We start from the raw sequence: 12,623 nt of genomic DNA, 5'->3' as shown, positions 1-12,623 counted from the left end.
GTGCAAGCTCTGCCAATGCACCTCAGTCCTGATCTGTGATGTCCTTTGCTATATTGGTCCTGGGACACAGAGAGCTGTACCTGTGCAGTGAACCCTGCCAATCCATTCCTAGCTGTCTTCTGAGCAGAAGTTTTACCTAATGTGATATGAACAAATGGGAACTAGGATGAAACCACCAAACCCAGCTCACTTTCACTGGTGACCTATGTCAGGTTTTGAATTTGGCTCTCTGGAGGTGATAGGCTAGTTCATTAGTCCACTCCTCACCACAGGCCCCCGAGACCTTTCTTTATTACTTTAAGGTTTCATGACTTCACAGTCACCACTGTCTGTCATGTCCAGCTGACCAATAGGAGTGGGAGACCTAGATTCCAAACCATGTTGTTAAGCTGGGTGTCCATGTGGCTATAGAATCTCTCTCCTCACTAACACTGGACAGTTATGAAGAGGCAGGTGTTCCGGTAACCCCTGTTTCTTCTCCTGTTCCAGTGGTGTTTCAAGGGTCACTGCATCTGGAAGACTTCAGAGCAGCCTTACAGCCAGGATGGCAGCTGGAGTTCCTGGTCCAAATTTGGCTCCTGCTCCAGGACATGTGGGGGTGGGGTGCGCTCCCGCAGCAGGAACTGCAACAACCCACCGTAAGTTTGGCCTTCTGCTAATTCTCTTAGTCCTTGCCGTATTGAAAGTGGCAGAGAACAAGGGCCTCCTCCTTCTTCCTCCAGTAGGTCAGTCACAAGGAAGGTGAGAGTGTTGTTCTGGACAGTTGAGTGTAAGCTGGAGAGAGGAAGGGCCATGCCTAAGCACCACAGCACTGAGTGTCAGAGCATTAAAAGGAACTCTCCTTCTCAGAGCCTAGCAAGCTTTAGGGATATGCTTGTTCATCCTTTCTTCACTTTGGCTGCTATAAATCATGGGCATCTCTTATGGTCAGATATGTAAGATGGGATTGTCAAAGGAGCCTGAGGGAATTAGGCTCTTAACTCCCTTCGGATTTGTTTATCCTACTCCCTCAGGCTCCTTTGAAAATCCCAGCTGTAATCCCTAAATTTAAACGCTGAGCTACAATTCATTTAACTCCTTCTCTCCACATGCACCTAATAGGATTGAAGCTTGACATAATCAAACTGAGCCGGTCACCTTCCTTTAACCCAGAGGAGCACTAACAACAAAGAAGCACTGTCAAGGCAGATGGGCTCCAAATCGATCAAACCCAGCTTCTTGGCTCAGTGACCTGGTGATAGCAGCTAGCAGTGATGGCAATACACGTGCACTTTGTATCACTTCATTGCTCTTATATGCTGGCAGGGGACAAGAATCCTAACCTGTGAGCCATGTGTGCTCACATGGACCTTCAAAGTAGCACAAAGTTGGTAGTGATAGGTATGGATTGTGGGCTCACCAGCTTTCACTGTTACTTTGGTGCTTTAAATGACTAACCTAATATAAATGACAGGTTTCAGAGTAGCAGCCGTGTTAGTCTGTATCCGCAAAAAGAACAGGAGTACTTGTGGCATCTCAGAGACTAACAAATTTATTAGAGCATAAGTTTTCCTAGACTACAGCCCACTTCTTCGGATGCATACATGTGTTTGTCCTTTAACATGATGGTAGTCTGGACTGGATTGTGGGGAAAGTCAGTCAAGTGAAGAGAAAAAGGTATTTCACAGAGACCTGTGGACAGTGTTTCTAGAGTTAAAGTTTTCATGGGACCTCATGCCATTGTACTAGGACATCCAGGCTTCAGAGAGGCAGTCATGAAAGCCTCCCTCACACACAATCCCAAGTAGAACTGTGCTGTGTCAGGTCTGAGTACCCCTTTCTGAAATAGTTTCAAAAGTCTTTATCCCCCTATTTATTTTCTAGTCCGGCCTATGGTGGGCGCCATTGCCCAGGTGCCATTTATGAGTACCAGGTCTGCAATACTGAAGAGTGTCGTGGACCCTACGAAGATTTCCGTGCCCAGCAGTGTTCTAAGCGTAACTCTTATTATACCCACCAGAACGCCAAACACACCTGGCTTCCTTATGAGCACCATGATGGTGAGTGGAGACCGCCCATTCGGCCAGGCAGTGCTCGTGTAGTCATTGACCGGACTTCTGTTTGCTTTGTGGGCTGCATATGTTCCCTGAGGACCATTCAGAAGAGTTTGGATAGGCTACAGTATGGCAATGGGGATAGCTCTTTCTTTGGACAGTTCTGGGATTGGTCCTGAGTTACTTGTGACCTGTATATATTTTTTTCCTTGCTATTGGAATGACACTGCTGCCACTGTTTGCCTACTGTAGTGGCTCCTACAGGTGTACGTGATTATGCCTTTCACGTTGCAAGGACACTATCAAAGACCCCCCCACGGAGCTGTCATTTAAAGAGAAAAAATTGAATTGGGTTTTATGTGACATCTTTCACGCTTGTATGATCTCAGTGCTCTTTAAAGAGAAAAGCTCCATATTCCATCACCAGCCCTTCAGGTTCCCCAAAATCACTTTCCCTTACCTACAGAAGCCTATGCTGAGGGTTTCCATTGCGAGCACTAAGAACATCACCAGCACCTGAAATACAGCAGGAAAATGCTCTTTGTATTATATGTGATACTGTCAATAATTGCAGGGGAAATAAAACCTCTGCATCTAGATCTAGGCAAGCAGGAGGAGCAAAACTGATTTTCATGTGCCACTGGTATTGGTTAATGCAGCCCATAAGTTGCTCTGACCTACATCAGGGCCAGGGACAGTGAAGACAAACCAACAGAATCAGGGAGCCATAACCAGTGCTTTGATATCTCCCCCACTGTCTTTCACCATTAGGATTTTTGATGCAGGAGAGAATCTGCTGTTTGTTTTAAACATACATTTATCTATCTGCACTTTTTTAGGTTGGATTTTTGTCACTATTTTACAGTCTTTTCATAACGCTGTGTTGCTTTACACAGCTGGATGATATGTTGTATTTGTAGCTGTTGTGGGACAAATTCTGTCCTCAGATATGCACAACTCTCATTGAATTAAAGGAATCAAGTGATTCTGTAGTACCAGCTGACTCAATGTGTTTGTAGTTGTGAGGATGTCACAGGGACTTGCACGTGGATATCTGCAGGCAGAATTTGGTGTTTCACTACATAAACAATCATTTCAGATTTCAACAAAGTATGAAAACAGCTTGCCCAATCATGTACTTAGATCATTTAATTTGCTCTGCCAGAGTCAAATCTTAATATGTTGTGGTTAACATCCACCTCCCTAAGTTTGTTGTAAGAGAATATGGAGTACCGAATGGCAAATGTAGGAGGGACTTAGAGACAAGAAGGGAATGGCTCTTGAGAATATTCTAATTCAAGATAGCAAGTTCCTCTTATTAAGATATTTTGTATTGACTCCACTATGTTTCCAGGAACATGGGTTTTTCAATGTTTATTTTGCCGCAGATGCTCAGAAGTGTGAGCTGATTTGTCAGTCAGAGGAAACAGGAGATGTGGTGTTCATGAACCAGGTGGTTCATGATGGTACCAGATGCAGCTACAGAGACCAGTACAGCGCCTGTGTTCGGGGAGAGTGCGTGGTACGTATGTAACTAATCGGGTCTGGCAGTTTTTGCTTGTCCTCTATTCAAATGAGAGGAAGAGAGAGAGAAAACAAGCACAAACATTTCTGGACTCAGTGGAATCTTAAACATTTTACATTTTTCATTGACTTTTCCATAGGAATCTAAAATTCCTTTCTAAACCAGAGCACTGTGTGAAGAGTAAATAAAGGTTTAGGTAGACTGTTATTTACCCAGGCTTCCCTGGCACTCACAATGGTAGAGAAGAGGTGTGTGTATGTGTGTGTGTAGGAGGCAATTCATGTGCATTCAACTAGCAATGTGTGGAAGCCCGTTAAATACTTTCCTCCAAGTTCTGTTTTATTATGTCACACTGTTTTCATAAACAGAGAATCAAGGGTGCCAGTTGAGAAGTGGCTGATTATACTGGTGGATGGTCTAAGACTTCCATCCAAAGTTGGCATCCAAGGCTGCACAGTTCACCCCTATAGACTCTTTCTGAGGGATGTAGGGGGACTTGGAGCTACCAGGTGGTGGTCAATTGTAGCAGAGAATTGAAGCAGGACAACCCTAGCACCATAAAAGAAGTAGGGCACATGATATCAGATCCATCTCCCCATTTGTCGTGGGGAGTGACTGCTAGTGAGAATGATTCACCAGCTGACAGACTTTTTTGTGAGGGTTTGTGCTGGAAAGTCACTACCATCCTCCCCTGCCATACACATCTGCACTGCTGTCATACTGCTGTAAGACTGGAGGGTGGCTAAAGCCCAGCACAAGCTACGAGGTGTGATGCCTGCCTTGCATTTTGAGGCTCTACATATGTGACCTTTTTTAAATCTCTTTCTCTCCCTCTTTGGTGACAGCATGTTGGATGTGACAAGGAAATTGGCTCTTTGAAGCAGGATGACAAATGTGGTGTTTGCGGGGGTGACAATTCCCACTGCCGGACGGTGAAAGGGACTTTCATCAAATCCCCAAAGCAGCCAGGTGAGAGTCTGGCCCGGGAGTAGGGGAAGAGTATTCATATGTTGGAAGTGATTGCTTTAATGCACCTTTGCACGTAACAAATATAATCCATCTGTGGGCTGAAACCTACTCTTAGTTCTGCTTGTGTAAACCTATTCTAGAGTATCTCTGTTGAAGTCCATTGGAATTACTACAGATTTACATAGGTATTGCTGAAATGAGAATTTGGCCCTACAGATATAAGTACAACTACATCACTTCTCGGCTCTCTGAGCTGTGGCACAAACGTAGTAGTATTTATTTGTATTATTATAATGCCTAGGAGCCCTAGTAATTGACGAGGACCCCATTGTGAGAAGCACAGTACAAACACAGAACAGGAAGACCATTAGAGTGATATTGCTGCTGAAATGAAGGCCATGTCTTTCTAGCCAGCAGTGTATCCACAGGCTCAGAATGCTTGCTTATGTTGGCTCTGGCCAATTGCACAGTACTTAACAGGCTATTACATACAGGTTTTGCATTTTGAAATTAAAACAAAATACTGAGAAAGAAGACTAGACCTTTGCCTTACTCTGCAGACCTTTGGCAAACAAAACGAAAGCCCAGAAATTTGATGTCCAAGTGCTGGTTGTGTGCTCAGATATGATGGTCATCAGGTAGCGTATCTTTACTGACTTCATTGGTGCTCTGCTGGTTGATATTACCTAAGGATATGCCCTCTATAACTGCCAAAGTGATAGCTCCCAACTGTGCTTGGTCTTCTGTTGATTGAGCAAGGACCCAATCATTTAGTCAGTTAATTACAACAGCTTATTTGTGGTATCTATTTCTTTCTGCCTATCTATTATCTGGCTATTTATATGATTCAAGCTATTGCATCACCAGGCTAGACCAATGCAGTGCACTGTAGGAGAAGACTATCCAGAAGTTACAGTTCTTACAGCACACAGTGGATTACCTGCTACACCACACAAACTGGCACAACTATATCACACCACTCCTTTTCCCTTTGTGCCAGGGGCCTGATCCAAAGCCCATTGAAATCAGTGGAAGAAGTCCCATTGACCTCTGTGGGGCTTGGATCAGGCCCTGGTTGCCTATTGAGTTCAAGGTTGTGGTCCTCATCTAAAAAGCCCTTGATGTGCTGGGGCCAGGCTATCTCAGCTACAGCTTCCCAGTCTGTGCCCACGTATGGCAGCTTCATTTAGCTGACAGAGTCCAGGGTGTACCTTGTGAAGGTTATGGAGCTTGCTTGTGTTGTAGATCAATCAGCCTGAGCCCCCAACCTTGCCAACTTCAGTGCATGTTGCAAGACGTACATCCTCATGTAGGTGTTTTGCTAACAGATGGGTGGGATCACACTGATGCCACTTGGAGTCTGATCCCTCAAGACACTATGAAGGAAGTGAGAAAAGAGAGAGAGCTTTGCTGAGGGCAGCGCTTTGCATAGGAGATACTACAGTATCTTTAGCAATCCATGTGAAAATAATGTCTGTCTATTTACCTAAACTCTCACAGGGGTTAGGAGTAGGACACAGTAGTGGAAAGGCAAGAGCCTTTCTAGAGAAATGTGGTGTTGCAAGAAGGGAGAGATGTGATAGGAGCAAGGAAGAGTGCAGGGGGTAGCCACAGAATGCTGGGAACCTGACCAGGAGATGAGAAGGATCATGCAATACTTTTGCATGGGTGGGATCATCAGAAAGAGAAAGATAGGAAGCTGGAAGGCTCTCATTGAAGTAAGATTTAGGGAGAAGAAGAGGAGCCAGGAGGCTCTTAGGCAAATCTTGGGGGGGTTTCAGGAGAGAAAACAGGGAGTTATGAGAGAACTGCAGAATGGGAGGGAAAACAACTCATGTTCATATACATTCCAGATAAGAATCCACATTTTTGGATGATTATCTGAATTGAATCACTGGATCTTTTGAATTTGACCCATAGTTAATAAAAACACAGATTTCCTGTTAGCTCAGTAAACTGCCTTCTAGTGCTTTACTGTATTTAGTATCTGCATAATTGGATAGGGGCTGATCTTGCAAACACAGAGTTATATAAAACCAGTCTTTTACCATCAGCAAAAGCACAAGGTAAAAGCACCAACCAAAATGCTCTTCTCCATTTCCTTTCTCTCACTGAAGAATCCTGTGGTTTCAAACCCTAGTGGGAGTGTTCCACAGAATTTAAACTTGCCTGCTTTGCTGTCAGTTTTGAGAATGCTTTACTTTTGTCTAATTTTCAGTGGGTGTTTTGAAAATGTTTGAGATTCCGGCTGGGGCCAGATACATTCAGATAGAAGAGATGGAGCCGGCCTCTCATAGCATTGGTGAGTACTGAACAACCAGAGAGCACAGACAGACTCAGAGATGGGTGTTAGCCAGTTTGGCCTAGTGTTGTTAATCAAAGAAGCTTTCAGGCTTGGGTTATCTAAAATAGATGTGGTAGTCACACGTTCAAAATGTGTATGGAAGTGCAAAAGGGCAGTTGCATGCACAAAATATTCAGGTGCATGGATAAAATGGGAAACTGAGTGCCAAGGGGTGATTTATCGCCCAGATCCCAGTGAAATGAGTAGCTCTCAGCCCACTTCCTTGCACAAAAGTTAGAGAAGACCAACAGTTGTTCTTATCACAGAACTACCAGACAATTTAGCCCAGTTCTGTGTGAATATCAGTTGCTGCTTAGGAGGAGCCTTGGAATGGAATAGCAGAGGGTGGTGAAGAATTGAACTGTTTTGGCAGAACTGGGTGTGTGCGCTCAGGAGTGGAATAGCAAGATGTGTTCCATGTCAGAATTGAGGTATGTTGGCAGAGCTGGGAACAGGGGGCCAAAGAATTTGTACAACATTTGCCTTTGCTCATGGCGGGTGCTAGCCAATGATTCCATTCCTTTACTTCCATGAGCACTAACAGTCAGCTGAAAAAAAAGAAAATGTAGAGTCCCGGGGCCAAATCCTTGGGACAGGGCCTTCTGTGCCTGGCACAGTTTCAGAAGGGGAAGGATGTTAAGAGGTAACCTTAAACCCCATTCTACCCCACCCAGTCCTGTGGCTGCTGGGTGCCAAGTCTGTCCTGAGGTGCATCTAAGAACATCCTCCTGGCTGTTCTAAGCTGCACTGGCTGGTAATGGCTCCCAAGGGACCTTACAACAACTGGGGATTGGCTAGATAGAGCAGCTCCACAGCCACGCCTGCCTATACCAGGAGCATAGGGGACAGTGTAGGAGCTGTTGTGCTGGCCCTAGGCCACTTGAGGATTTCTCCACACTGGGGGAAGCCCATGTAGCTGGGTAAGCTAGGTTTACAACCCATTTGTGCTGCTAGAACAGGGTCAGGGAGGCACAGTGGGGCAACATCCTGGCCTTTAAAGTCTTCTATAGAGTGATCCTTCTGCTTCTCTTATTCCGCTCTGTTTAAAAGCACATTGGAGTGAGTGGGTATTTGTGTGTGTGCGTATGATTGAGAGAGAAAGTTACTTGAAAATGACCAAGGAATTAAGCTGGAGTAGCTGTTCCCCAGCCTCTTGCATCTCAATTTGCAGCTCTCCTTTTCTGCTGCCTCCAAAATCCTTCTTAGTGAACCTTCCAGTGAAGCTGGGCAGTCGAGCTCTGCCTGTGTGATCCTGTAGTGAGAACTCACACAATGCTCCTCTGTGTGAGGTATATTCTCAGAGGGCTGGGTCTTGAAGCCAAATCTCTTTCAGACATAGGAAGGGTGTGTATGTGTCTGTGTGTTTTCTTTCTGCTCAGAAGACCATTAATTCAAAGGATGAGTTGGAATGTCAGCAATACGGTCAAACCAGACTGACTGTTTAGAGAAGATGAAGAGAGTTAATGTTAGGAAAGCAGGGGGACCCTGGAACAATTGGGAAGTGGGATGGAGGGAGTGTGGTTCTCTTAAAGGTTGGGGAAATAAGAGTTTCATGCCGGAGAGGCATGGTGCGGAGTGTGGGGTCATTAGATTTTACACATTTAAAGGGTTATTCCCTGCCAAGGCCCCTTTCTTGATCCACCAGCCCTATATGCACATGCCTGTTCATTCAATGGAATGTATTCAGGCTCTTCCATGAGCTCACAGCCTTGTTCTCTGCACCACGGACACAAGCCCCACAAAGATGTATTTTCTTTAGAAGGGCTGAAAAGGGACACTTTCATCTGCCTGTGTGTCCCCTCAAATTCTGGGCCTGAGGCCTCTGCCAGGGCCCCTCAGTTCCAACTGGCAGTACACCTTGCTATTCCAGTCCTAGGCCTTACACAGCTCTGCCAGTGCATCTCACTCTTGACCTACAGCACCTCTGCTATCTCTTTTTTGGTTCTCCCTGTAGGGGTGTTATCTTAAATGGTCGGTTTGTGCTGTGGGTAAACTCATTTCGCTTGCCATTTAAGCTACTATTTGAGCCGAGTCGTTTTTCTGTTAAGATCTAGTGCGTTACCCATGGCACAGTCCAGGCCTGCAGTCTCGTCCATGAATAACGTTACTTTTACCTTTCTGGCAGATGATTAGATCACAATCGAAAGACTAATAGGACTTGGTTTGCTTACAGTCAGTAGTATTCAATTATTAATATATAGGGCCAGAGTTGCAGGTGCTATTTTGGCACCTAAACAAGAGCCAGATTTTCCCAATTGCTCAGCTCCCAGCTGCTCCCACTGTGATATTTATGGCCAGATTTTCAAAAGACCAACCAGCTGAGCCCGGATTCTGAGATCTTTTTTATGAATATCTGGTCTGTAATGAGGAATATTTTCACCATGAAGGTCTATCCATACAATTCCCATCCATAGGGATTTCTTCTGGTCAGTTAAATTCCCATATATTATGCTCACAATTCATTTTCTGTCCCTAAAGTTCTTTGACAGGGGAAAATTACTTTGTGAACTTCTTTTCCCAGCTGTTAAGAATCAAGCTACTGGAAACTTCATCCTTAATGTCAAAGCCAAGGAAGCCAAAAGCAAAACCTTCATTGAGATGGGCTTGGAGTGGGAATACACAATTGAGAACGGCAAGGAGAGCTTGAAAACCAGCGGCCCCCTGCATGAAGCAATCAGTGTGCTGGTGAGTCACCACTGTCTTGTCCTCTGGAGATGTGATGGGCACAATCATTCACTGAAGCAGAGCACACAGTGAAATCACTGTTACAAATGCTAGAAGAGCCTGATATACAATGTAGAATGGAGTGGCGGAATTTCATAGGGGAAGGACATATGGTGTAAATCCTACAAAACTCTTAAAAGTTATTTTAAAAAGTGAAATTAACTAGCCATAATCTAATAGTGATTAAGATACTTCAGGATGTGCAGAAATACACTACGAATGCACTTCTCAGAACTCTGAATGTTTTTGACCTTGCACCTGACAACGTATCAAGGCCCTACCATAGCCTACCTTGCACACCCTGTTCTGGCTTATCCCAGCATTAACAGGATCTAGATTCCCCATGGCTCCGTGGAAGAAAAGCTCATCCTCCCTGCCCCCCAGTGTCTTGGAATACGTGTTCATTTATTGGTATAGAGTGTTACAAACAACGCTTCTATGCCTCCTTGTATGTCTAAAGTTATAGTATAGTTTCCTATTTATGCAGATAAGGTAGAAAGTTCTGTGTATGAAGTCTAGAGTTTGAGCATATATTTTGATATGTCATGGGCATTTCCTACACATGTGCAGTGGTCCAATACAGAGTATGTTCTGTGAGTATTTTAGAATCCTTCCAGTCATTTTAGATTAATTGAAATATTTTGAATGGATCAAGAGTTCTTCATGTTAACTAAAAGTTTTCTCTTTTCTACCTATGGTACTTGTTTAATTTCTTTCTTGTTACTTTCTTTTCTTCTACTTTTCATGTTATGTGTCTATATGCTACATTGTCATTGTTTGCGTCCTCTTTAATTCCTTTCCTTCTTCCTCTCTCACCCTTTCCCACAATTTCATTCTCTTTTTCTCTTCCTTGCTCCCTCTACACTATCTTTGTTCTTTCTCTGATCCCAGGTTATCCCACAGGAAGATGAATCCAAGAGCAGCCTGATGTATAAGTACATTATCCATGAAGACCTGCTGCCGGTGATTGGAAACAATAATGTCCTTCTTGAAGAGATGGATTCCTATGAGTGGGCCCTCAAGAGCTGGTCTCAGTGCTCAAAGGCTTGCGGAGGAGGTCTGTTTCTCTTTTATATGTCTGTTAAGCTGTAATACACGGTCACATGTATGTCGTGGTCAGATTTCTTGGACCTGTATGGCAGTATGAATCAAAGTAGACCTCTGGGTTTTAAATAGCCATATACCTTAATTACCTAATTCTCTATTCTTTAGCAATTCCAAGCCTTAAATTCCAGCATGCTTGGGTAGTCAATCTAACTTCCTTTGGTAGCACTCTGATATACTGCTTTATTTGGGAGTCTGGTTTGACGCATCATCTGATGCTCCCATTTGCTTAAGATTTCTGTGGCTTCTTAGAACCTGGGATTTCCGAGATGGTAATTTGAGTGTCACAGGGAGATTGGCCCCTTTAGGAGGTTTTGGGGTGGTCCAATGCACTTGTGACATATCAGCTGCTTCCCAATTGGATTTTAAGAGATGGGACCTGGGCCATATAAGTGGGAGAGCCTAACAACAGACCAGGTCAGTCTGTGGATTGGAAGGTGAGAGCTGTCAGAGATCAGGAATCTGGAGGAGGTTTCCAGGGAAAGCTGAAAAGAGGGAGGGCTAGTTTGCTGACTTTCCTGAGCCAGAGAGCCAGTGCTGGGAGGCTGAAAAGGGCTGAGGGCCAGGAAGCCAATGGAGGAGGGGCTAGCCTGCTGACCTTCGTGGGCCAGAGAGTTTTCATCTTTGCTAGAAAAGGCTGGAAAGGGCTGAAGGCTGAGAGCAGCAGAGAGAGATACCTGCTGGCTCTCTGAGCCGGAGAGCTGAGCTGGAGAGCCAGGAGAGGACTAAAGACTGGGAGAGGCATGGTGAGAGACACTGGAGCCATACTAAAAAGGCGAGCCTGGTGAGAGATGTTGGAGCTGTACTTGGTATGTTCATAGACTATTGGGACTTGGAGACTGACTGTACTATTTGGACTGTGCTGGGGAATTCTGGATGATGGTTATGGGACTGTTGTTATGGTTTATGTGCACAGGGCTTTATTTGGTAATAAACTAACCCTGCAAAGGCTAGGTATCCTTGGAAAGTCTTTGTGGACTATTTCTGGGATGATCCACTGAAGGGGAAACAGGCAGGTGCATGGGATGTGCTTCGCAAGATGCCTAAAGGGCTGCCCCAGGACAGTTATAAAGACCCTGGCAATTATTGCAGAGCATTCTCTGATGCAGCTCCACTCTAAACGCACAATGTCATATTTTTCAACATTATTTTTAAATTATACCTGCAGAAGTTTGAGTGGATATCTTTTGTGCACACAGCATAGGTAGTTGTGCATACAGGTGCCATTTTTTTATATGCGAATGTTGGTTTTGCACAATCACAAGGTGCACTAGCAGTTTTTGTAATCTCAGTTAGGAGGATCTCTGAAAATGTAACCAGGGTTCTTTAAGTCAGGTTTCTGCAGCTTTGCTTAAAAGCACAGACCCAGGCTCTATACAAATGAGAATCATCTCACTGTTATTCTTACAGATTTGGGGAAGGGCCTAATCATAGCAACTTAGAGAAAGGGAAAGACCTGTAAGACCCAGTAACACTTCGGCCTGTCATTGCTGGTTTGTTCCCGCTGGTACCTGGGTCATTCCCTACACTGAGAGACAGGAAGTGTGTGTGCAGGTTCTGGGGTGCTTGTTACGCAAATGAATGGATAAGACGCCACAGTTACACAAGTTACAAATCCTTATAGCTCCTGTTTCAAGGCAGGTGAAATCATCCTAATTATGGAGCAAATAAATGTAAACTCTATCCAGAGCACTGAAATAAATCAGTTTTTAAAACTCAATGCAGATCTGGTGGCTCCACCTTGTTCTCATTTCCTTGTAACTGTGATTTTTTTAAAAATAAATATTGGCATTTGGGAAGGTTTAGGGACAGGCAGAGATGGAACTGAAGTCCTTGTTTTAGCTACAAGCTGCTGCAATATGACCTTCTCTTATACGTGCTCCACTAATTAACACAATCCTGACATGAAGGGATCACCCTCTAG

The 12,623-nt window shown here is 44.4% G+C and overlaps 1 protein-coding gene across 1 annotated transcript in view; it reads left to right on the top strand.

The window, feature by feature from the left end:
* The window catches only part of ADAMTS14 (ADAM metallopeptidase with thrombospondin type 1 motif 14), a 99,846-nt gene that overhangs the window by 79,122 nt on the left and 8,101 nt on the right, over positions 1-12,623 (top strand). Inside the window, exons 11-17 of the mRNA XM_034776551.1 lie at positions 490-638; positions 1,864-2,039; positions 3,422-3,555; positions 4,404-4,527; positions 6,746-6,829; positions 9,393-9,556; positions 10,487-10,652. Of these exons, the coding sequence (XP_034632442.1) occupies positions 490-638; positions 1,864-2,039; positions 3,422-3,555; positions 4,404-4,527; positions 6,746-6,829; positions 9,393-9,556; positions 10,487-10,652 (997 nt within the window). The remainder of the gene's footprint in view (positions 1-489; positions 639-1,863; positions 2,040-3,421; positions 3,556-4,403; positions 4,528-6,745; positions 6,830-9,392; positions 9,557-10,486; positions 10,653-12,623) is intronic.

The sequence above is a fragment of the Trachemys scripta genome, chromosome 7 (assembly GCF_013100865.1).
Source record: "Trachemys scripta elegans isolate TJP31775 chromosome 7, CAS_Tse_1.0, whole genome shotgun sequence".
Classification (NCBI taxonomy): domain Eukaryota; kingdom Metazoa; phylum Chordata; order Testudines; family Emydidae; genus Trachemys; species Trachemys scripta.
The sequence above is the reverse complement of the archived record's forward strand: the minus strand, read 5'-3'. Positions and strand labels throughout refer to the sequence as shown.